This window comes from Dioscorea cayenensis, chromosome 15 (assembly GCF_009730915.1).
Source record: "Dioscorea cayenensis subsp. rotundata cultivar TDr96_F1 chromosome 15, TDr96_F1_v2_PseudoChromosome.rev07_lg8_w22 25.fasta, whole genome shotgun sequence".
Lineage (NCBI taxonomy): Eukaryota > Viridiplantae > Streptophyta > Magnoliopsida > Dioscoreales > Dioscoreaceae > Dioscorea > Dioscorea cayenensis.
Window position 1 is genome coordinate 4,593,163 of NC_052485.1, and position 24,327 is coordinate 4,617,489.

General features: G+C 31.1%; 2 protein-coding genes across 2 annotated transcripts; one reads left to right on the forward strand and one right to left on the reverse strand.

The window, feature by feature from the left end:
* Positions 1-9,068: 9,068 nt before the first annotated feature.
* LOC120278055 (scarecrow-like protein 23) lies at positions 9,069-11,019 on the reverse strand. Its single transcript, XM_039284953.1, has one exon. It carries the CDS (start codon positions 10,780-10,782, stop codon positions 9,421-9,423), a length of 1,362 nt encoding a protein of 453 aa, XP_039140887.1. The 5' UTR covers positions 10,783-11,019; the 3' UTR covers positions 9,069-9,420.
* Positions 11,020-13,960: 2,941 nt separating this feature from the next.
* Positions 13,961-16,423, forward strand: LOC120277913 (cytochrome c6, chloroplastic). Its single transcript, XM_039284779.1, has 6 exons — positions 13,961-14,226; positions 14,311-14,431; positions 15,664-15,761; positions 15,916-15,947; positions 16,009-16,072; positions 16,179-16,423. The coding sequence occupies exons 1-6, from the start codon at positions 14,155-14,157 to the stop codon at positions 16,317-16,319; spliced, it is 528 nt and encodes a 175-aa protein (XP_039140713.1). The 5' UTR covers positions 13,961-14,154; the 3' UTR covers positions 16,320-16,423.
* Positions 16,424-24,327: the final 7,904 nt, after the last annotated feature.

Sequence of the window (24,327 nt, forward strand, 5' to 3'; positions counted from 1 at the left end):
ATTTTGGATATATATTAAGGATTATAATTAAATTAAATTAAACACTATAAAATAAATATAAAAAATAATGTTATAATAATTTATTCTATAAATTATAAGAACATCCTGAAAAATAAGATGCTAATAAAAAGTCAATTGGATCTAACTTATGAGAATTACTTATAATGTTATTTATATTCAAAATCTTATTAGTAGCGTTTATGTACTAAGCTATATAAAATATAAATTAGTACATATAAGATTTAAAACAAAAACCAAGATAGTTAAACATTATAGGAGTTACCGAATTGAGTCCCAAAGTAGATGTCGTCTATTATATGATTATATAATTTAAGATCGCCAGTATATCGATCACTAATTTTCTGAATTTCTACACGTGCGCTGAAAGATCAGTAATGTAATGTAGCAATTAATTTATTATTATTATTTAAAATTATATTTAAATTTAACTCGATAATTTGAGCAACTAGTGGCGGTATATCGTGAAAGTGAGGATAAAGGGTATGATACCAAATGGCCAGTAGTCGTCAGTGAAAGATGCAAGTACGATAGAGATTACAAGTACGAGATAAAGATAAGCACATCCCATTCCTTACTCTACCCGTTGCTATCTCTACCCATAATGGCAAATTGGTACTCTATGATTTGTGTTCATTTCATCATTCTTCACATGTAAACCAAAACCTACATAAGCCACATCCTAGTATTTAATAACCCTATGACATTGGTGGCATGTCTAGTTGGCTAATGTAGTGACAAATGACATCAATTATCATTAATACAAAAACAAATGATTTTGAAAAGTTTAATAATGAAATATTCAATTCAAAACTAATGAATGTAATGAAATTTTTTTAATTATTAATATAATAATTAATGTAAATAAATATTTAAGTGTAATAATATTTTAAAAAAATTATAATTATATTTTGAAATATTCAAGGATAAATTATGCATTTATTTTAAATATATGTATAGAAAAAATTAATGAATGCAATTAAATATTTCTATTATTAATGTCATTATTAAAATAAACAAATATTTAAGTGTAATAATATTTTGAAAAAGATTCATAATTATTCTTTGAAAAATTCTAACTTCTAAGGGTGGTTATACATAATATATTGTATAGATAAAATTAACAAATGCAATTAAACCTTTTATATTACTTATACCATAATTAATACAAACAAATATTTAAGTATAATAAAATTTTTAAAGTGATTCATATTGTTCGTTAGAAATATTCCCAAGCCAAATTATACATTTACATTAAATATGTACTAGGTAAAATCCCTGGCTTTGCGTCAATTTTTTTTTTAGTTTTGTAAATGAATAAAACAAATGCTAATAAAACATGCAATAGCTAATATGAGAACCATGCATAAAAAAAAAAAGAAAAAAGAAAAAAAAAATTAGAAAAGAAACGAAAGGTAGAAAAAATTAATTACTAAAATTAATTACACAACGAAAGGTATAAAACAAATATTTTTTAATCATTGTAATTGTTTTTGAAAGTTTTTATGAAATACTAATACAAAATTAATGAATGCAATTAAACCTTTTTATTAGTAATGCCATAATTAATGCAAACAAACATTTAAGTGCACTAATATTTTAAAAAAAAAGAATTATAATTGTTCCTTAAAATGTTTTTAGGGCAGATTATACATCTACTTTAAATATATGTTCTTATAATTTGTTTATATAGACCAAAGCAAAAGCTTCCTTTCAATTATCACTTGCAAATTGGGCTAAAAAAATCATGCTTAAATAACCCATAATAATGTAAATAGTTGGAATACATATTTCTACAAAACAAATATTTTTTAATCATTACAATTGCCTTTGAAAGATGTAATGAAATATTAATATAAAATTATTGAATGCATTTAAACCTTTTAATTAATAATGTCATAATTAATGCAAACAAATATTTAAGTGTAATAATATTTTAAAAAAATTATAATTATTCCTTGAAATGCTCTTAGGACAAATTATACATCTACTTTAAATATATGTACTTATAATTTGCTTACATATAAACCAACGCAAATGCTTTTTTTTTAATTATTATTTGTAAATTGGCCTAAAAAAATCATGCTTAAATAACTCATAATAATGTAAAGTTGGCATACATATTTCTACAAAAACAAATATTTTTCAATCATTGTAATTGCCTTTAAAAGTTTTAATGAAATATTAATATAAAATTGATGAATGCAATTAAACCTTTCTATTAGTAATGCCATAATTAATGCAAACAAATATTTAAGTGTAATAATATTTTTAAAATATTTATCATTGTTCCATGAGATGCTCTTATTAGTAATGCCATAATTAATGCAAAAAAATATTTAAATGTAATAATATTTTAAAAAATATTTATAATTGTTCCTTTAAATGCTCTCAGGGAAGATTATACATCTACTTTAAATATATATATAAATATGTATAGATTATTATTATTATTATTAGGTTTTCTCCCCGGCTTCGCATAGGAGTTTTTAAAATTTTGTGAGGAGTTTTAAGGTAATATCATATATAAAATAATATAATTAAACAACTTCTACCATAGAAACTATTTTATACCTTGGATTTTAAAGGTCATATGAACATTTATTGCATAAATTATTAGGTGTAATTAATATTTTTTACTTAAATGTTATAAAAAATTAAAACTGTTCCTTGAAACGCTTTCGGAGTAAGTTATACATCTACTTTAATAGTATTGTATAGATTATTATTATTATTATTTATTATTATTATTATTATTATTATTATTATTATTATTATTATTATGTAAATAGATTAAAATTACAATGTAAAGAAATAATTAGTCGTAACACAAATTTATAAATATTTTTGGACCAAAAAAATTATAGTACAAAAATTTTATAAGTTTACCACACAATCAAAAGACAACTATTTTTTGTTAAAATTACCAAAAATTCAATCTAGTCAGATTACCCTTAACATACAGCATATATATGATCTAAACATTTTAAATGTTTTTTTATATCAGTTATTAATTAATTTTTTTTATAATTAAACAATAGCTAGAGTACCTTTAAAATATGATTTATTAATTAGAATACCTTTAACATAGCTATAGTACCTTAAAAAAAAAAAAAGTTGTGTTGTTGATTAACATCAAATATATAATGGTATAAGCATTTATGTTATAATAACTCAAAACATTTGTATGGTGCTAGTATTACTTAAGTCTATGATGTTGTTCTTATCTATGAATCAAACAAACCCAAAGGGTAATTGAATATTTATTAATTTGAATCAATTTTTATTACTAATAAACATCAAGCATTAATTAAAAATAATCTAATTTTAAAAAGCATTTTCTAAATATTAATTGAGATCATTTGATCGAGTAAGAGGTTTTACTCAAAATTTAATTCAAACAGTCAAACTGAAAATCTAATTTTATAAATACAACCTTCCTTGGATAATTACTCACTTAAAAAAAAATTAGAAACCAAAGATAAAAATAAATAAAAATAAATTAATCAAGATTTTATGAAGGAAACACTAATAAAGAAATGCATATGCCTATTCTTTTTTAATTATTGTAGACTATTGACTTAATAAGAGTTTAAAATATTGTTTGGATTCAAAAGTTGAAGAGAAAGTAAGGGGAGAGAAGGGGAGGGAAAGTGAGAGAAAGGAAAAGATGAGTTCAACCCTCGTTTAGATAGATAAATTTTATAGAGAAAAAAAATGAGAGTTCTCTAACAAACCATGTTTGGTTACGGAAGGAAACAAAATGAAAGGATATATAATAACATGATTTACCAATTATACCTTTATTATTAAATAAAAAATTAATTATTTTTATTTAAACACATGCATTAATGTCTAATCACATAATTTATAAAAAAAAATAAATTATTCGGAGATTTGAAGAACAAATAAACTATTGTCTATCATATAACCATATAATATTTGCATAAAGAAGACAAAAACAAAGTCGAAGATAAAAGTGGGACCAAAATATATATTTCCCAAACATTAATTTTTTAAAATACAAACAAATTATTAGTCATCACAATCTATAGCTGAAAGAGAAACCTATCTTTTGAATAGTACGTTATCCTAAGTAGCACCACGCATGAACAATTAGGTGTGCAGATGCAAAGTAGCTTCTTACTATTCTTAGAATAGTTCCCCTCTTAATTATGCAACACCAAATTACTTAATTAGGATTTAAAGACCAATTCCTCCTACAATTCTATATAAATCATCACAAGATCACTTTATTATATTGTTAATAAACCTATTATAATATTTTAATTCATAGCACAATAATCATATTGAATTAGATAATTATTATTTTTTTTCTCACTCAAAGAAAATTTTAATTTTATTTGTACTTCGAATAAAATTTGGATATCAATAGAATTATATTAAGAATAGAATTATATTAAGATAAATTATCCTAAGGATGAATTGAGAAATAAAAAACATAACATAAACAAACAGATAAAAAAAAATAAACAAATAAAAAAGAAATACATAAAAACAAAGATTTGTGATGGGTGTCATGTGCATGCTTGATTAAAATAAAATTAGATTGAAAAAAGTAAAAGAAAAAACTAATGAAGTGGTGTTAATTATATAATTAATTTAAAAAAAATTAAGGGTAATAAAGTCTTTAAAAAATTTTAAAATCTTTACGAGGTTCTCCCTCCCCCGGCAACCCAAATCGGGGGGCCAGAAAAAGGATGGTTTCGGAGGGTTTTAGAGGTCAGAATTAACCTTTTTTTTTTCTTTTTGTTAAATTAAAAATATCAATTCAAACGAGGGAAGACCCGACTCTGACCCTCCAAAATCCTCGATTTACTTTATTTTCCCTCGCCGACCCTCAATCCAAACATAACATTAATTTCTCATCAATAACTTACCACCTATTCTTAAAAAAAAAAAATTTCGAAGACAATATAATATGAAAAATTATTACTCAATTTCAATCTATTTTTATTATTTATCAAAATACAACATGAATAAAGGCGACTAATTTATGTAAGGTTAATTTGGTCAATGTTATTAATTAATAATCACGCTATGAATAAAGACGACTAATTTTAAGCCTGGATGAATAGTTAGATAACTATATATAAATACCTCTAAGGGTCATTTGGTTCGTGGTAATGTGAAAACATTACCGTTTGTTACGTTATCATGTTTGGATTGGTGGCAGTGGTAATATTGATGGTAATCTGTGATTACTAACCATGAAAGATTACCAAGAAACTTGATAATCCTATTATCATCAAAATAGGTGACTATATTGGATTATCAAGTGGGTGGTAATCTTAAACATTTTTTGGACAAATATGCCTTTTGTTTAAAAATTATAATTTTCATACTTTATTTGTTGGATAAAAAAAAATTAAATTTGAATAACATTATTTTGGGAATATGTTCAACTTCAAAAATTTAATTTTTTTTATTCAAAATTTTATTTTACTTTAAATTTAAACTTGCACAAAATGGTAGACACGAGTGTATTTTAGGAAATTTAGAATATTACCAAATTGATTACTATGTAATATGAGTTTCTAACCAAACATGATTATCATAAATTATCACAATATTTTTGGGCATATAATATTCGGCCCAAAATTGAGAGAAATAAATACTATTAATATTTTTTATAACACTTTTGCCCATGTGAGTATTTAATTAAATAAAAACTATTAATGTAAATAATTAATTATAATAATTAAATTAAATAATAATTAAAATAAATTTTTTAATATATATAATAATTAAAATTCGATGACATTTAGATTTAATTATATAAAAAACATTTATTTAAATAGTTTATTAAAATAATTAAAACTAATAATAATTAAAATGAGACATTTAATTTGAATATTTAATAATTATTATTATTTTCAATAATAATATTCAAAATATTTAATTAATAAAATAATACTATTAATAATTAAATATATTTTATTATATTTATATATATTAAAAATATAAAAGTTATTTTATTATATTATTTCTTATTTTTTTCATTTCCAATCAAATATTCATCCAATCAAAAATAATTTTTGTTCCATTTATATTCTTAGAGTCTCATTATTTTTTTTCATCACATTCTCATTTTATTCTTCGAACCAAACGCACCCTTTGTAATTTTCCACCTGTGTCCCGAATCATCCTTTTCCTACACTTAAACAAATATAATAACTTTCCTATAATGCCCTTATTTTTTAAAACAAAATTACTCATCTCATGCCACGTGTCAAACATTCAATGGTGAATTACACTAATTACACCTATCTAACTTCACCTAAGTTATTCCCTACCCAAATGAGAATGACTTAAGTGAAATTAGATAAATGTAGTTAGTATAGTTCACCATTCACATTGTGACATGTGTCCCAAAAATATATAAAAATATAATAACTTTTCTATAATGCCCTTACTTTTTTTAAAAAAATCATTCATCTCATGCCACGTGTCAAGCATCCAATGGTAAATTACACTAACTACACCTATCTAACTTCACCTAAATTATTCCCTACTCAAATTGGGTTGGTTGGCAGCTAAACCTGTTTTTCATCAGCCTGTCCAAGCAAATATCACTGAATGTAAGCTGTGCTCAACTTACTCAAACTCGATTAGTTGACAACTCAATCTATCAAGATGATTTTCATCCTGATTTAATTAATTTTATTTACTTATTTATTTTATTTTATTTTTACGAAAATGACAAGTGCTATATATATTTGGGGTGTGTATATAAACTGGGAATTAATTGTCCAACCCTTGCATCCTCAGCCGGGGATGAGAGGCTTAGGCTATAAGCCAACATCCATAATCGATAATCCGTTATCATTATTGTTTCTAATAAATCATGAACTCGAGACAATTGGATTATTTTATGTTTGATTTTTTGCAATAAAACCAATTAAATATTGTAGGCTATGAGTACTTTGGTTATTTTTTCTAAATTTATTTCAAACTCTCCGACCAAATACCACTACTAGAATATCTTGGAATATAAATAGTTTATTTATCAAAATTTAATTACTTAATTCAAACTATTAACCAATATCAAAACTCTTTAATTTCTTACAAACATTTATCAACCCAAATCAGTCTAAAATTTACTAATTTTTTTAATAGTCTCAAAATAAAATTGAAACTCCAAATCCTTTGCCGAACCTATTTCAACCCAAATCAAGCAACACTTTTATTTTTATTGTTACATCATCGTTAACTTGTCCTCCTTTAACATTTTAATTTATAAATAGATCAACTTATTCGCACAACCAAAGTTGCTTCCAACTTACATGCAGGCAATGACCACATCCCATTATTAAAAAATATGTTTCACATCTATAAGAACTAATTTTTATAGTTTATAATTTTTTTTTTAAAAAAAAAATTATTGTGGCATACTTTGAAAATAGCAAGGAATGAGTTCCACTCCCCACTACTACATGGTGAGGCAGTGTGATATAATTAGGCAGTGTGGTATAATTAAAAAAATCCGTAAATACCTCTAATACATGGCTTGGTCCACATTCATTAAATTTTTTTTTTTGAAACATTCTCCATAATAATTAGGGCCAAAAACATTGTTAGTTTTTTAAACTTATAAGTACTACCTTTATATTAAGATGATAATTTTTTTTTCAAGTGAGTGATTGAAAGATGAAGTCCTCTCACAGCATAAGTTGAGATGAGTAATTTACGCACCTCATAAATATATTAAAAAAATAATGAAGTGGTGTTGTGTATTATTGAAAAATGTCTAGGTGTAATGTAAAATTGTAAATGTAGAGTTTGATTGGAAACTTTTAAGTCTAAGATAAATATACATATATATATAGTAATTATAATTTCTTTTAATAAATAAATCTGTTAAAGTTACTATTATAATAGTAGAATTAGAAAATTAAATTTGTAGAATCTTTTCAACAACTTTAACCTAGTAAATCTATTAATTACTGAGTTATAATGACCACCAAGTAAATTTGCAATCATATTTCATTATTATAGTAGCAGCCTCTAGTTCACTGTATTACACCCAAGTAATTAAAAAAAAAAGTTACAATTGAAATTTGTATATATTAATAAAATTCCATTTTAATCCTTAACGTTTTACAATCATAACCAATTACGAATTTCAATTACACATTCACACGAGTATCACATCATACTTTTCTATCTGACCATTTAGCATACCAAAAGAGTATATTTCCACTTGGTAGAGCTTTAGTCCAATGATTTTTTTTTAATAAATTAGCTTTTTTGTATCTAGATATATTAATTTAAATGTGTTTGTATAATTGAAAAGTTATTTAGGTCTCATTCTTATATGTTATATAAAGAAACACAAGTAAAATAATAATAATAATAATAATAATAATAATAATAATAATAATAATAATAATCTATTAAGCTACCAGCGTTTCATTGAGAGATAAAAACCAAAATTAAGTTCATGATATCTTATGGATTTAAAAATGTCAATACTAAGCTGGTTGACTAATTTTGTTTGAAAACCCAAAAAACTGTTTGTCAATAACATTTTCCCCTAACTTATCTAAAAAATTATTTTTAAGTTTTTTTCTTAATATTTTTCTGAGAAAGAAACAAATCCAAATAATCATATTTGATCTAGAAATATTTAATTTATTCCAAAAACACTTATTGCCTTTGGTGTTGTGGTCATCAAATGAAATCAATTATGAAAGGAATTGAAAAGAAGGAATAATTGATATAAATAAATAAAACAAAAAAAAAATAGTGAATAGATCCCAATATCAAGGTTGTTCTTTAATTTTCTCAAAATAAATAATTAACTTCTGATCATTTAAATATATAAATAAATAATAATTTATGCAGTATAAAACATAAATATAAACAAAAATCACCTTTTGCAATGTACTCAGGCAAAAAAAAGCCCAAATGCAAAACAAAAGCCACCTCATCTCACTAACATCAAACCAATATAGTACCCAAAATATAATATAAATTATAAACTTAAGTCTAATTAGAAACCATTTACTCATTCAACCACCTAAAAATATAATAAATATAAAATATATATATATATAAACAAACCCAAAGTTTATTACTTGCTACTTTTCTAGCACTAAAACAAGAAGATCCCCCCCTTTTTTTTTTTCTCACTCAAACTACAAAGTAATCAATCAATGAAGGATCATTCCCCCTTTTCCTTCATTGGTTCTAAAAACTCTTGCCTTTTTCACTCATCTTCCCCTTTTTGTACCTCTTTCTTAGTGAACAGTGATCAATGATAACTATCACTCTTTTATCACACTGAACTCTATGAAGCTTTTTTCAACAAAGAGGAGGAAGAAAAGGAGAAAGAGGAGCAATGGTGGAGATTCAGAGAAAGAAGAACGCGTACCTCTTTTAGAGCTCCTCGTCGGCGGCGGCGGTGGAGGGGCCGGGATGCCAGGCGGAGGCGGTGAGAAGGGAGAGATCCTTCCAACCAAGCTTCAAACAACCACCGTCTTCTATGAGAGTGTAGCCTTTCCAGGGGAACATGCCGAGAAGGAGGTTTGCCTGCACCGCTGGGCTTCCGGAGAGGGATACCCACCGGAACCCTGCTCGCCGGAGTTCATCTCCCCATCTCTCTACCTTCACCTCGCCCGTGCGCTTGGGGCCGCCGACTGCGACGATGTTGCGGATCTCTGAGCCGAGGAGTTGCCGCTCGACGGCGTGGCGGTCGGCGTTGTCACCGTCGGCGCCGTCGCCGAGAGCGTCGAAGAGGGCGGAGTAGTAGTGGAGGGCTTCGACGAACCTACCGAGAAAGTCACCGGCGTGACTGAGGTCCTGCTCGACAACGGTGATGAGCTTCGGCCGCAGGGCTTTGAGAAGCCGGATGGTGCCGAGATCGGAACCGGTGACGTCGTAGAGACAGTGGTGCATCCAGTGAACGACGGTGACCTCTCGGCAATCTCGCGGGGCGAGTGCTGCCGGGTCGGTGATGTGCCCTATCTTGCCCTCAAGGGGTTGGAACTCGAAGGGGAGACCCAGGGAGGCAGCGAAGTCGGTGAGGCGGCGACCGGTGGCTTCGAGAAGCTCGATCGAAGATCCAAGGCCGGTGATGCGAAGGGATCGGATCTTGGCCGGGCGCGATGCGAGGATGTGGAAGAGCCCCGGCCATTGAAGCCCTTGCATCACATCCAGATCGATGATATGCACGCGATCCTCCCCTTCCAACGCCTCAAAGATCGCCTGATTCGCCGTGAAGTGCGAGAACTTCACCAATGGCGAGATCGAGTTGTAGGATTGGAACGCCTGCGAGATCCGCCGGCTCTGCTCCATCGTCAGCGATTTGAGCGCCAACGGCGAATAGGTCCCAAGGAACGAGCTCACGATCCGGGCGTTCAACGCCTCAGCGAAGTACGCCGCCACACGCTCCGGCGATGACCCGAACGGCGACGCGAGCTCGGAGATCTCCGGGAGGATGTCTCTCGCCTCAGTAAGCCGATCCATAGCGATCGCCTCCGCGCACTGAAGGAGCAATCCGAGAAGCCGGAGCCCACGTGACTCAGCTCCTCTCCGCCCTCTCTCCATCTCCGGCACCGTCCCATCCTCGTCTTCCTCCCCGTCATGGAGGTAGCGCTTCTTCCTCGCGCCGCCCTGATCATCGTCGTCGCCGTGGAGCTCGCCGGAGGCCGAGCGCTTCGCGCTCATCGGAGACGATGCCGGCGATGGATCGGAGTTGGCATTGATCGGCGGCGAGTGGGGGAGAAGGCTCTGGAGCATGATCGGGAAGGGATTCGAAATGGAGTGATGAAGCTCAGAGAGAGATGAATTATGAGCCACAATTATATATAGGTACGTGACACCTAAACTTTATTTATAATAGGTCCTTGAAATTGGACTTTTTTGGTAATATAAGAAATTACAGGGGGTTTTGTGCTAATTTCATCGTCATCTTGAGTTCGACGTAGCGTTCATCAGCTGCCGTCCTTGTTCGTCGTTTTGCTATGTTTAATGATTGGGTTTTCCCCCTTATTTAATTGCGAATACACCCCCCTCTAAAATAAATTATTTTCAATGTTATTATTTCTCAATATTATTTATTTTGAATTATTATTTTTTATATAATTATATTTCAAGTAATTTCCTTTTTATCTTATAATGTCGTAGAATATTTATTAATTTATTTTATATTTTTTTACTTTTATTTTTAATAAATTTAATCTAAAAATTTAAACAAAAATCATGTGGACATAGTTATTTACTTATTTATCTCTTAATTTGCACTTTTCAAGTTGGATTGGATTTTTCCCCTTGTAAATTGACTTCTTTCATGTTGAAAACATTTATTTTATCAGTATTTAGCTTTTAAATTTTTATTAAATTTTTTATTCGAGCAAAAATTTAATCAATTATTTACTATGGCTAGTTTAAATGGCAGAGGTTTAAATTATTTAAGGGTTTTCAAATTTGAATTTTTGTATATATTAAAATATATATGGCCATTAAAGATCTTACTTTTTATACAGCTCTGGTAACTTATCTAAATTGATTTAGAAACTCTGGCTTATAGAGAATTAATTCATAAAAAAAACCAAGTTATTCATTTAAAAATATTTTTATGAGAAAATTTTTAAGAGAAAAGATTCTAAAAAATTGTTTATAAGGTAATGGTGTCAGCCATAGAGATTCTTCTAAGCTTTGTTTTTTGTTTTATTTGTAATGTTTATATGTTTGTTAGTTAGAGCCAATTTGCAGAGCCAATCATGCATGGTCTTGTATTATTAGTGAAATGTTTTAACATATCATGTGCCACCGTTTTGTTAAAATATAGACACAAATTGTGATAAGTACGTCTTTTGTTTTATAGTGTATATATATTTATATTTATGAAAATGTTTATGTGAAGTGAAGTGAAGTGAAGTGGATGGAGACTTTAGTGATCTTTCAGTGTAAATTAAGATGGTAATTTCTTGTCATTTTATTGCATTTTTTAAATTTAAATATTTAATAGAGACAAAGTTAGATGTTGGAGCGCTTTGTCTTTAATGAATGCTTGATTTCACTCCTTATGACCAAAGTTTCTAGCTTTGAAACTTGTAATATATTAAATTTAATATTCTTGATGTGTATTTGCATTTGTTATATATATATAATATGAATTCAATTAATGTTACAAGAGCCCAAAATCTTTAATTAAAATATGATTTTATAATGTAACAAAAAAAAAATCTATTTATGTTAAAAATATTTACTACTCAATATAATATATTATTATTCAATATACAAGATAACATCTTTCACAAACATATTTATAAAAATTAGTATATCTATATATATGAGAATCCATCTTCTAGGTACATATCTAGATTTGAAATTTAGGGGCGTCCACAACCTAAGATCCATTTATAAACAATATTAAACAGTGTCAAAACATCGTACTCATAAACAGTAAACTTATACAGTGATCATGAACAACAACTATATATCTCATATTTTATCATTCAATGACTGCAAATAAACATTCTTAATAATCAATCATTTGCGTACGTATGCAGATGATTTATATATATATATATATAACTAATATAATTATAATCGATGAGAAAAGAAAATCACTATCCAAAGCTATTTTATAAGTTATCATCTTGAACTCTTTCGGATGATGGAATAATGTAAAGTCATTATTAAACTTTAGGTAGTTTTGGCATGTAGCAGTCAACGTATGAATGGTTGATTCTTAAGGTTTGTTTCCACACATTAATAGGATCCAATAACAATGATTTTATCTAAACAAGCTTTGGATGTTTATTCTTTTAATCTGAATCCAAACATGCCTTAGGAAACAATGTTTAAACCACTAAGTTCAAAATAATAATAAGGGTGTATTTAAGAATTTTTAGCATTTAATAATATTATATAAGTCGACAAACCCTAGGTTCTTATAGTTTAAAAAATGTTATTTTTCCTCTTGTTTACACCAAAAGATAGTAACTATTTTGAATAAAAAAGGTGTCATATCAAATGAGTTCATATTATTAACTTGGTTTTTCAAAAGAGTTGTGGAATCAAATAAATAATGACTTTATTGATAATGTTCATTTACTATTTAATCTGTAATAATCCAATGTTAATTAAATATAATGTGATAAAATATGAGATATAAATACTAAATATTTTGTATTTTTTTTTTGTATATTATAGAAAACTAGAAAATTATTTATCCACTCTATAGTTGAACAACATGATACAAAATTAATGATACAATTATATTTTGTTATTAAAGGTGGGAAAAATATAACTTTAAACTTCATTAAATAGCTCATAACCAGTAGTATTTTGCCTTACTATGAAAAGTAAGGATGAAACATTCAAAAATCTCAAGTTTAAAATTTAATAGATTTAGTAGTAGTAGCAGGTCATCAATTGTGGATATAGACGGACAGACCAAACCCCTCATCTTTAATTGAAGATGTGTGGGTTAAATGATCAATTTTCAGTCCATATGCATGCCACTAGTACACGGCTTATCCACATCTCATTAAAAAAAAATAACTCATATATTACTTCATTAAATAGCTCATAGCCAGTAGTATTTTGCCTTACTATGAAAAGCAAGGATGAAACATTCAAAAATCTCGAGTTTAAAATTTAATAGAAATAATAGTAGTAGCAGGTCATCAATTGTGGACATGGACTGACAGACCAAACCCCTCATCCTTAATTGAGGATGTGTGGGTTAAATGATCAATTCTCAGTCCATGCGCATGCCACTAGTACGTGGCTTATCCACATCTCATTAAAAAAAAATTAACTCATATATTACTTTAATGATTTCCCTTTTATGGGTTTTATATTAATATTAAATCAACATATTTAGTGGGATTCGGTGGATAAATATAGTACACACATGGATAAAAAAAAATAAAAATAAAAATATGAACCCTGATGAAAAAATATTTTTAATTAAATAAAAATCTATAGAAATTTAATTTCATACTCCCAAATTGATATTTAGGAATCCCATCTTCCTTCTCCCCCAACTTAGCATTATCCCCAATTCCATATACTTGAGAGAATTCACTCCAGAAACCAAGCAAAAACATAGAACCTAGAAATTCCAAAAAAAAAAAAAAATCTTTCCAGAAAACCAAAATGCAGACTCAATGTTTGGCATCATCTCTATATGGGCATGCCACCATTAATGTTCTTCTCTCTTCCACCAAGGTATATCAGAGTTCATTTATATATATATATATATATATGAATTTTATGTTTATTTTGTACTTTGGTTTGGCAATTGATTTGAAGGGAGGAGCAAGGAAAAAAGAGAAGAAGGAAGAACAACAAGAGTTGAAATTTAGGAAAAAAAGTATTGTTGAGCATTTAGCACCTCCATTCATGGCTGCCGTTCTCACCTTATCCTCTCCAGGTGACAAAGAAATTCCAAGCTTTTTTTTTTATTCCCAAAATATCCTTGTTCTTATTATTTTTATTTTTTTTATGTGATTACTGCATAGAAGATGCATAAATACACCCACTATAGTATTAGAGGTAATATTCCAATTTTCTCCGTACATAGAGATTAAAGTTTTGTACATAGATTAAACTTTCGATACTGTGACTTGTATATATTTATTAAAAAAATACATAATTTTTTTTTTCATAAAATTGATAAACCACTCTTCCCAACTGCCATTAGGATTTAGTATATAGGGATATATCTGGATCATAATCCCACTACGGTAAATTTCTTTTCCTCGATATACAATATTAAAAGCTTACACAAGTGCGGAGTTAATTTTTTAACATACTTGTGCCATCATCTTTCGTGGCTAAGGTTCATATCCGTCTCATAATCAACAAGGTATGAACCCTAATTAAGCGACTCGACATTAGATTAAGAGTCTTTTGGCTTTTTTATAACATTCTATTGAGCTACCAGATAAAGATGAACAAAACGGGTTTATGATTATGTTTTGGAACCCTCTTTGTTGGGGAATAATTTTTTTTTCTTTATATATATTTATTTTTGAAGAATAAGTCGTTAAACATCAAATAAATTTTTTAAAATAATTTATATAATTTGAATATAAACTCTAAATTTATTTCATCATTTAGTCAAATAATTATAGAATTAATTTTAAATCCAATTTCATAGTCAAAAGGTATGAAAACCATCATCACAATGGTTAAGTGATAAAACATTTTGACTCCTATGTGAGAGTCGAAGATTTAACTTCATTTTAATGCATAATTGAGACTTAATTTGTGGTTTGTATAGGTTGTCAATCTAATATATATATATATATATATATATATATAAGAAGAAAAAAGGCATCATATTTTCTATAATAACGATTCAGTTGTATCTCTTCACTGTGCCTTGTATTTTGTGTTTTATTTAATGAAATGGTTTATCTAATTTTTTAAAAAATAATATTAAATCATATGGTACATTACTTTGCACAACACAGCATGGGAATAATCAGAAGGTTATATAAAATATATTCATCTATGACTAGTCACATAAATATTTATATAAAATGAAATGTTTGCAAAATAAGAACGTTTGTAATAAAAACAAATTGGCCCAGCATATCTAGCTAGCTTCAAAATTCCAGTTAAAAGCACATGATTCATTAGAATTGGATTGTTGAACAGTGATTTTTGATCAGCCTGCGCTTGCATCAGAAGGTGCCAGATTGTTTCAGAAAGCCTGCATTGGGTGTCATGACACTGGTGGAAACATTCTCCAACCTGTTAAGTCTTACTACACACACCCTTTTCTATTTTTGGTTTATATTATTCATATTTAATTTGCCTCAAAACATTAAATGTATTAAATTAACCGATTTGGAACCATTAGTTAATCTAATAATTTCATGTCAATTTTTCATTCATTTATCTTCTCAGGGAGCTACTCTCTTCAAGGAAGATCTTGAAAGGTATATGATTGAATCATGAAATTTTGGTATTGAAAGAGAATTTAATAAAATTTATGGACAGAAATGGAGTTAATACTGAAGAGGAGATATACAATGTCACATATTATGGAAAGAGAAGAATGCCGGCAAGTTTCACTCTATATATATTATATATATATAGCAAAACATATACAAGTTGATGATCATGTATATATATATACATATAATTTTGATAGTTATAATAATTTTCAGGGGTATGGAGAGAAGTGTAGTCCAAAAGGGCAGTGCACATTCGGACCAAGGTTGCAGGATGATGAAATCAAGATGTTGGCCGAGTTTGTGAAGTCACAAGCTGAGTCAGGATGGCCTAAGGTTGAAAGTTATGAAGATTGATATTGATTCACTTTCACCAAAATGTAACATAAATCTTATGTGACATGACAATTTGTTTATCAAATTGGCGACATGGAAAGCCCATGAAAACGGTCAAGTGGTTAGGTGTTAAGTTCAGAAATTTTGATGTTTGCTTCAAGGATGAGAAAAATGTATTTTATGTGGTAAATCTAATTTGGGTTAATCCGTTTAAATTGAGGGTTTAGGAGGGAAAATAAAAGAACCGTTAATGAGAATAGGATAAATCTTTCCGTTGTTTGAATAAATTTAAAGTAAAACTTTTCCATTGTTTGAATAAGTTCATTTATTTTTTTTTCCCTCTAGGGATGTAGGGAGGGAAACAACATTTGAAAACTATATAACTTCTAAAAAGATTATAATACTCTCAAATTTATAACAAATTATAGAATCTTAATTTATAATTAAAATGTAATTAATGAATCATATTATATATATATATATTGCTATCCTTGCCAAGCAAAGTTTATCACATAACGTTTTTTTCCTTCCACATTTACGTAGACAAAATCACCTAAAAAGTGTTAGATATAATTTTCTAAAAAAACAAAAGGTAAAGAGGAAAAAACCACCTTTAGAATTTTTTTTTTAACTTGGATAAGTGATTATGAATGGCACCCACCAAATATTCAACCATATTTTAAAAAATTATAAATGAATGAGAAATTATAAATGCATTACCATTCAATTATGTCTTCAAATTTCTCTTACAAATGCCTTCTTGAAGTTATTAATTTTTCAAAAAATATGTCAAATTTATGAGTTTTGATTCCATAAACTATGTTTCATAGGAATCACAGTGGAACCGAGATGTGTCTCATAACAACTAATTTTTTTTTAAAAATTTATTTAATTAATTTTATTTTTTATAGTGTTAATCCAGTATTAAAAAAATAGATTATTGTGAGGTATGTCTCGATTGTATTATGTTTCCCACGGAATTAAATCGTGGGATTACAGCTCCAAATTTATAAAGGTATATGTACTCAAGCTTATTTTATATATATATATATATATATATATTATTTTATAAAGAATGTGGATAAGAGTCAAACTCCTTTTTTTTATATACAAGAGAAACAGACAGCCCAAAGGCCCTGCTAAACCGTCAATGACGTGTACAAGCCTCAGTGGAGCAAGTGGGGCGGGACCCGTGCACACATGGGCACCACCGCACTGAGACCACCACTCACATCTCCCAGAAATATGTCTTCAGTCAAAAATCGAACTCTCACCACTTAGTGAAGAGCTCTATTTGCGACCCATATGCTAATAGACCATTTGGTCGTTGGCAAACTCCCCTTCTTTATTGCCACCAACTAAATTAACAAACAAAAAAACAAATACACTACTAGACTACTAGTAGATAAATCACTTCAAAACTATTGTCATAAATTTCATCTATGAGGCCGGCCAGCGATGCTAATAAGTCAGTGTCATCCTTTAATCATTTTTCTACCGATCGAGGAACCATCACTAATTAACGGTGCTGCATGCGCCGGCCTCTCTCGTTTTCCGGCCGGTGGACAACCAATTGATCCAGTCACCAACTCAGAACCTTTTTTGTTGGTGCAAGCCGTTAAAGATGCAAAAGAAAGTTGAGGACCACCATCAACATCAACATCAACATCAACATCAACATCAACATCAACTCTTCTAGGAAGTTGAAGTTGTAGGAACAAATCAGCATAAGAGTTTACAGATGCAACAGGCCTGAGTTGAGTACTATGACACGCTTACCGGCTTTGTGTCTTCCATGATGTTGTTGATCAATGTGGTTGATGATGCTGCCTTTGAAATGATTGTTATATATGAAGAGTTTGGAAGAAGAGATCGGATATTAACTTTAGAAAATTCTTGCTCACCCTAGCTCTGCAGTTTGTGTAAGGTTTTGGGTGGAAGCCATGAGAGAATCTCTAGTGGACAGTCTATCTGATGAGATCATGTGGTATTCTCAGTTAAGATTGGAGCTTAATGCCTATACTGTACAACCTGAAGGGTTTAAAATTCTATACTAGCGAGGAAAATTAGCATCTTCAGAAAAATATATGCACCAGTGCCAACAACCAAATGATTTATTGGTATACGGATCACCAATAGAGCTCTTTATCAAGTGGTGAGAGTTCGATTCTTGGCTGAGGGCACATTTCTGGGAGATGTGAACGGTGGTTGTGTGCGGGTGGTCCCAGCGCCCATGTGTGCGTGGGCCCCGCCCCCACTTGCTCCACAGAGGCTTGTACACACTCCTGACGGTTTAGCAGGGCCTTCGGGCTGTCTGTTCCTCTTGTCAAAAAAAATATATGCACCAGTACAAATAATTCTCATAGTCTGCTGCTACAATGAGAAATCACTCGTCAATAGGCCTGTATTCATAAATTTATTAAGATTTAATTGAATATGAAAACCAATGAAGGTGAAGGGAAAAAAAAGTCTCAGATTCTCGCAATTTGAACAGACAGTTCAAAATGAGGTGCTCCCAGCTTTGAGATTGCTATAATGTTTAGGCTAGTGAAAATGGACATATATAACTGGGGAGTTTATTCATCCTTCTAAATACTGAAATTTTAAGTTATTTCAAAAATACATAAAAATTAACCTATCTGTAGCAACAAGGTAATGACAGAAAATACAAAATGATCATGCATTAGTGAATCCGTTATGATATAAATAAGTTGAAGAAGACTTTTTCCATAACAAAAACGAAAACGAATATGCAAAATCTATTCCAATAGACTTGGTAAGATATTTTCTGACAGGATATTCCTATAGACTAGGTAATAAAACCAATCTAATGCCCCTTTTGCTTTTAGATTGAATTTGATTTGTACTTGAGTCCCATGGACAGCTCAGATCCCTCAAATTCAATTAATTCAGCAAGTTGAAGTTATGAATAACTAAATTTCAGCCAAGTACTTTTATAATATTGGAGTATTGTAATATTTAACCTGTGATCTAACCTTCAGAGCAACTTCTTCTCCCTCTGGGAGAGTGGCCAAGAAAAACAGGTATGAATCCCCCATCACCAATCAACGCTTTGTTATTAGATGTTAAACTTTCAATGTTGTGCGGCAGGTGGAGGGGATCTGTGCTGATGCACTTGAACTTTGCTGTGCATAACATGGCCATAATATTCACACCATCATTCCAAAGAAACAAATGGAGAAAGGAAACAGAACAATTGCACCTCCATTCATATTTTGCAGTAAACAAGAGCATATAGAAAAAGAAAAAAAAAAGCAAGCAGACAAAACCAATAAACAATTCCACCTTCATTCAGATTTTGTAATGTCGTTGTCTACATCCATGGGATTGACAAGTTCATTAGTCATTACCACACACACACACACAAAAACCACCAACCAAACAAAAAAAAAAGGCCATGTTACATTAAAGTTCTGATCACATGAAGACACAAATGGCGGACCTATATCTTCTTTCTTGAAAGCTTTCCTTCTTGAAAGCCTTCCTCCATCAGTAGAAGGTCCTAGTGGACCCATACCATACCTTCTTCCTTTTTGCAGTAGCTTCTTCTTTGCTTCTTTCCCCTGTTTTCTGTTTGCTGTCTTATTGGCATGCTGGCTCATATGAGTAGCTTCTTGTGTATCATTTGCATTAGTGCCTTTGCCTCCCTTTACTTTTAGCTTTTGCCACCTCATCCCAGACTTATGTGCAGGTTATTTCCTCATGCTCAATGTATGGTCACGTGTACTAATTGTTAGGGAATACCGCTGTGTATACAGCTTTATATCTATATTTGTATAGCTACCTTATTTATATAACTGTGTATCTATATATATTTTGTACATTGTAGGTTTTGTGTAATGAAAAATTGATTAATATTTTCCACCTAACATGGTATCAGAGAGGTTTTTCTAAACCTAATTTTTTTCCGACGTGACGTCCCTCGATCCGCGTGTGCAGTCTCGATCGCGCTGCCGCCCTCGTAGCCGCGACCCAGCCGCAGCGCCCTCGGCCTCTTCGCGCCCGCCCGCGCCTCGACCTCGGCCCCCGCACGCGCCCGCCTCGGCCTCCGCCCCCTAACGCCGCGCGACGCGCCTCGCCGCGCCCACGCCGCCGCCCAGCACGCCTCGCCGCCCACGCCGCCCAGCGCTGCCCTGCCGCAGCGTCCCCAGACGCCTGCGCCGGGACCGGGACCGCCCGTCTGTCCCTCGGCCCCTCGCAGCACGCCCGTGTTGCCCTTAGCCACCGCTACCGCCTCGACCATGGTGTGTTTTTTTCCATGGCCTCCGCCCTGGGTTTCTTATCCGCAAAAGACGGACGCCATGCTCAATGGCAAGAATTATAAAGCATGGTCGCTCCACTTTACGTGTGCTCCTTCGCTGGACTTAATCTTTGGGGTCATGTTGATGGTACCCGTCCGCCTCCGCTTTCTTCTAGTGCCGCCTCTTCGGCTCCTCTTCGCTCTGCATTACCATGGCGTCCTCTTCCACGCTCATCGACTTGCTCAAGTGGGACTCGAGGATGATGCTCGCACTCATTGCTATCATCCGTCGACCCCTGTGAGCTTCCTATTCGCTTTGGTCGCTTTGTGATCTTTCTACGACCCAAGGCGATTTAGGGATCATCTCGTGCAAGCACTCTATCTTCCTTCCGATCAAAGGCGTTGCGCTACTCCCTTGCTGCGACTCTCACATCTACCTATCGCGTGAGACATCCGTCTCCCGGATTTCTTTGCCGTACTCAGTGATTTATGGCGTCGGGCAGTGATGAGATGACACCCTCTCCTTCTCCGACCCGTGCCCGAGTGTCTTGCCATTGCTCGAGATCGTGATTATCTTCGCATTTATGAGTTTCTCATGCGTCTTCGCCTCGAGTTCGAGGTCGTTTCGGGCTCGACCATCGCGACCGGGTTACACCTCCGTCTGCTAGTGATACTCTGGCATATGTGCTTGCTGAGGAGACTCGTCTTCGCTAAAATTTAATTTTTTGAAAATTCAAAATTTGCACCATCTTTTTTGAGAAAATTTGAATTTGGGGCCATTAATTTTAAAATTTTTATTTAGCGGTGTTTTTTAAGAAAAACGCTGCTAAATACCATCAGTTTTTATTTTCTATAAATACCCTTTGATATTGAAAAAAATTGTAAAAAAAGATACCAAGATGATGGTGAAGAAGATGAAAATGAAGTATGTGATGACGATGATGACGACGGGTTAAGAAGAAGAAGAAGAAGATGATGATGATGATGATGATGATGATGATGAAACTAGAAGAAGAAGAAACAAGATGTGAAGAAGAAGAAGAAAAAACTAGAAGAAGAAGAAAAAGAAGCTAGAAGGAGTAGGTGGAGGAACCAGAAAGAACAGAGAAGAGAAAAGAGGAAAAAGAGAAAATAATAATAATAACAATAATAACAATATTAATTAGAAAAGCAAAGAAGAGAAAATAATTTTAAAATAAAAACAAAAAAATCTAAAAAAAGAAATAATAATAATAATAATAATAATAATAATAATAATTAGAGTAGTTGATTTATTTTTTAAAAAAATCTGGTTAAAAAAATTTACATTAATTTTTTAAATTATTTTTTAAAAACGCCGCTAATTTAGCTGGGTTTCCAGATAAAACGCCGCTAATGTAATTGGTAAATTAATTATTTTTTAAGTTATAAAACGACGCTAAACCGAATAGAAAAATGCCGCTAATTTAGTGGCGTTTGAAGAAAAACGCCGCTAATTGCTGGAACATTGCCGACACTATCTTTAGTGGCATTTTTCCCGGCGCTTTGTGAAATCGCCGTTATGATATTTAGCGGCGTTTAAAAACGCCGCTAAATATTAAAAAAAAGGCCGCTAAAGACCTATTATGATGTAGTGGTCCTTTTCTATTCTTTTTCTTTTGCTTCTTCTTAAGATGAGAGTTGGAGACTTAATTTTTTTAGATGTTTCTCCTTTTGATACACTAACCTCTTCATTAGTGTTTTCTTCACCGAGGCCTTGGTACATTAATTCTTTTGACAAATTTTCATCAAGTTCATGTAAACTTGCCTCTTTTATAGTAAATTCTCAAAGTAGATGGCATGAGCAAATCCAATTATACTATTTGTTTTAAGATTCAAAAATCTACATGCTTTACTATTTTGAGAATAACCGACAAAGATACACTTGGTAGCTTTACTACCCAATTTAGGCCTCTTGTTAGTTGCATCTAGAACATAGGCAATGCACCCAAAAACTCTAAAATAATTGATATTAGGTTTTCTTCCAAACATCATCTCATATGGTGATTTCTTACATCCTTTATGCAAAATTCTATTATAGATGTGACAAGAAGTGAATAATGCTTCTCCCCAATAACTTAATGGAAGATTAGAGTAAATTAACATAGTACTTACCATTTTTAATAAAGTTCTATTCTTCCTTTCGGTTACTCCATTTTGTTGTGGAGTGTTCAGAGAAAACATTTTCCTTACTATTCCATTTTGTTCACAACATGCATTGAATTCTAATGACATATATTCTCCTCCTCTATCGGTTCTAAGTCTCTTAATCCTTTTTGTTAGTTAAATTTTTCAATTTCTTCTTTGAAAAATTTTAAACTTTTTCAAAAAGCCTCATCTTTTTGATTTTTAGTAAAATAAACATAAGTAAATTTAGAAAAATCATCAATGAAAGTTATGAAATATCGTTTACCTCCCCTTGTTAAAATATCTTTGTTATCACACAAGTCACTATGAATTAATTCAAGTAAACCATTTGTTTTAAAAACTCTTTTATAAGGAGGCTTTGTGATTCTTACTTGTGCACAATATTCACATCTTCTAGTACTTAGAACATTAGAGGATTTAGGAATTATGCCATGAGAACTAAGCCTATTTAGTGCATTCATGCCAATATATCCTAATCTAAAATGCCATAAAGAATTAGAAAAAAAATCAACGAAGTAAGCAAAATCACTAGAAATTTTATTAATATTGAACGCATACATGTTGTTCTTGGCATATCCCTTTCCCACAAATACACCTTTTCTAGTCAATATAACTTTGTGGGACTCAAATACAAGCTTGAAACCATTGTCATCAAGTTTCTTAACAGAAATCAATTTTTTCCTAAAATTAGGGATATGGTATACATTTTGGAGAGTAAGAGTCATCTTGCCACTAGTTAGAGGGAGATTGACTGTTTCTTTCCCAACCACTTTGCTAGAAGAAGAATTGCCCATGTAGACAATTTTTTCTTCTTTAAACTCCTTATAGTTGGTGAAAGCTCCACGAAATGGTGTCACATGGCATGTTGCCCTGGAATCCAACCACCAATCTTGTTGGTTCTCAACATGATCTCAGTTACCATTCCTATAAAATCCTCCTCTTGGATGGTGTTTGCTTCTTCTTTCTTAGTTTTTCGGGATCGGCACTCCTTGGCATAGTGACCCATCTTGCCACACACAAAGCAAGAATTCTTCTTCTTTTTGAATTTCTTGGTCATCTTCTTGAATTTGGCATTGTCCTTGCATTTGCCATTGAATTTTCTCTTTTGAGCCTTATCCACATTAATATTAGTTGGCCCCTCCACACTATGGACAACATGTTCTTTATGCTCTATGGTGGAATCAACCCTTGCCCTTGCTTTACACTGTGAGAGAATTTTAAAAATGAAAAGATATTAATGTAATAAGCACCACTTGTAAGACAACTAATGAGAGCTTATCATTTGTAATTTCATTAATTAATGAATGATTATTTTATTTTATTTGAAAATATGTCTAATTAATGAAATAGTGTCTTATTAGTAAAGTGGTGTGTCTATTTAATGAAGTGGTGTCTCATTAATGAAATAATGTGTCATTTTATTGAAGTGGTATAATGAAATGATGTGTTTTTTTTGACACTCATTATTGAAGTGGTGTGTCTCTTTACAAAACACCACTTCATTTCTATAAAAATAATCTCCTACCATCATTGAAGTCAATTGAATGACAAACAAACTCCTCACAAGTTCATTTGCTTTGTTCTTTGAGTGCACAAAAGATA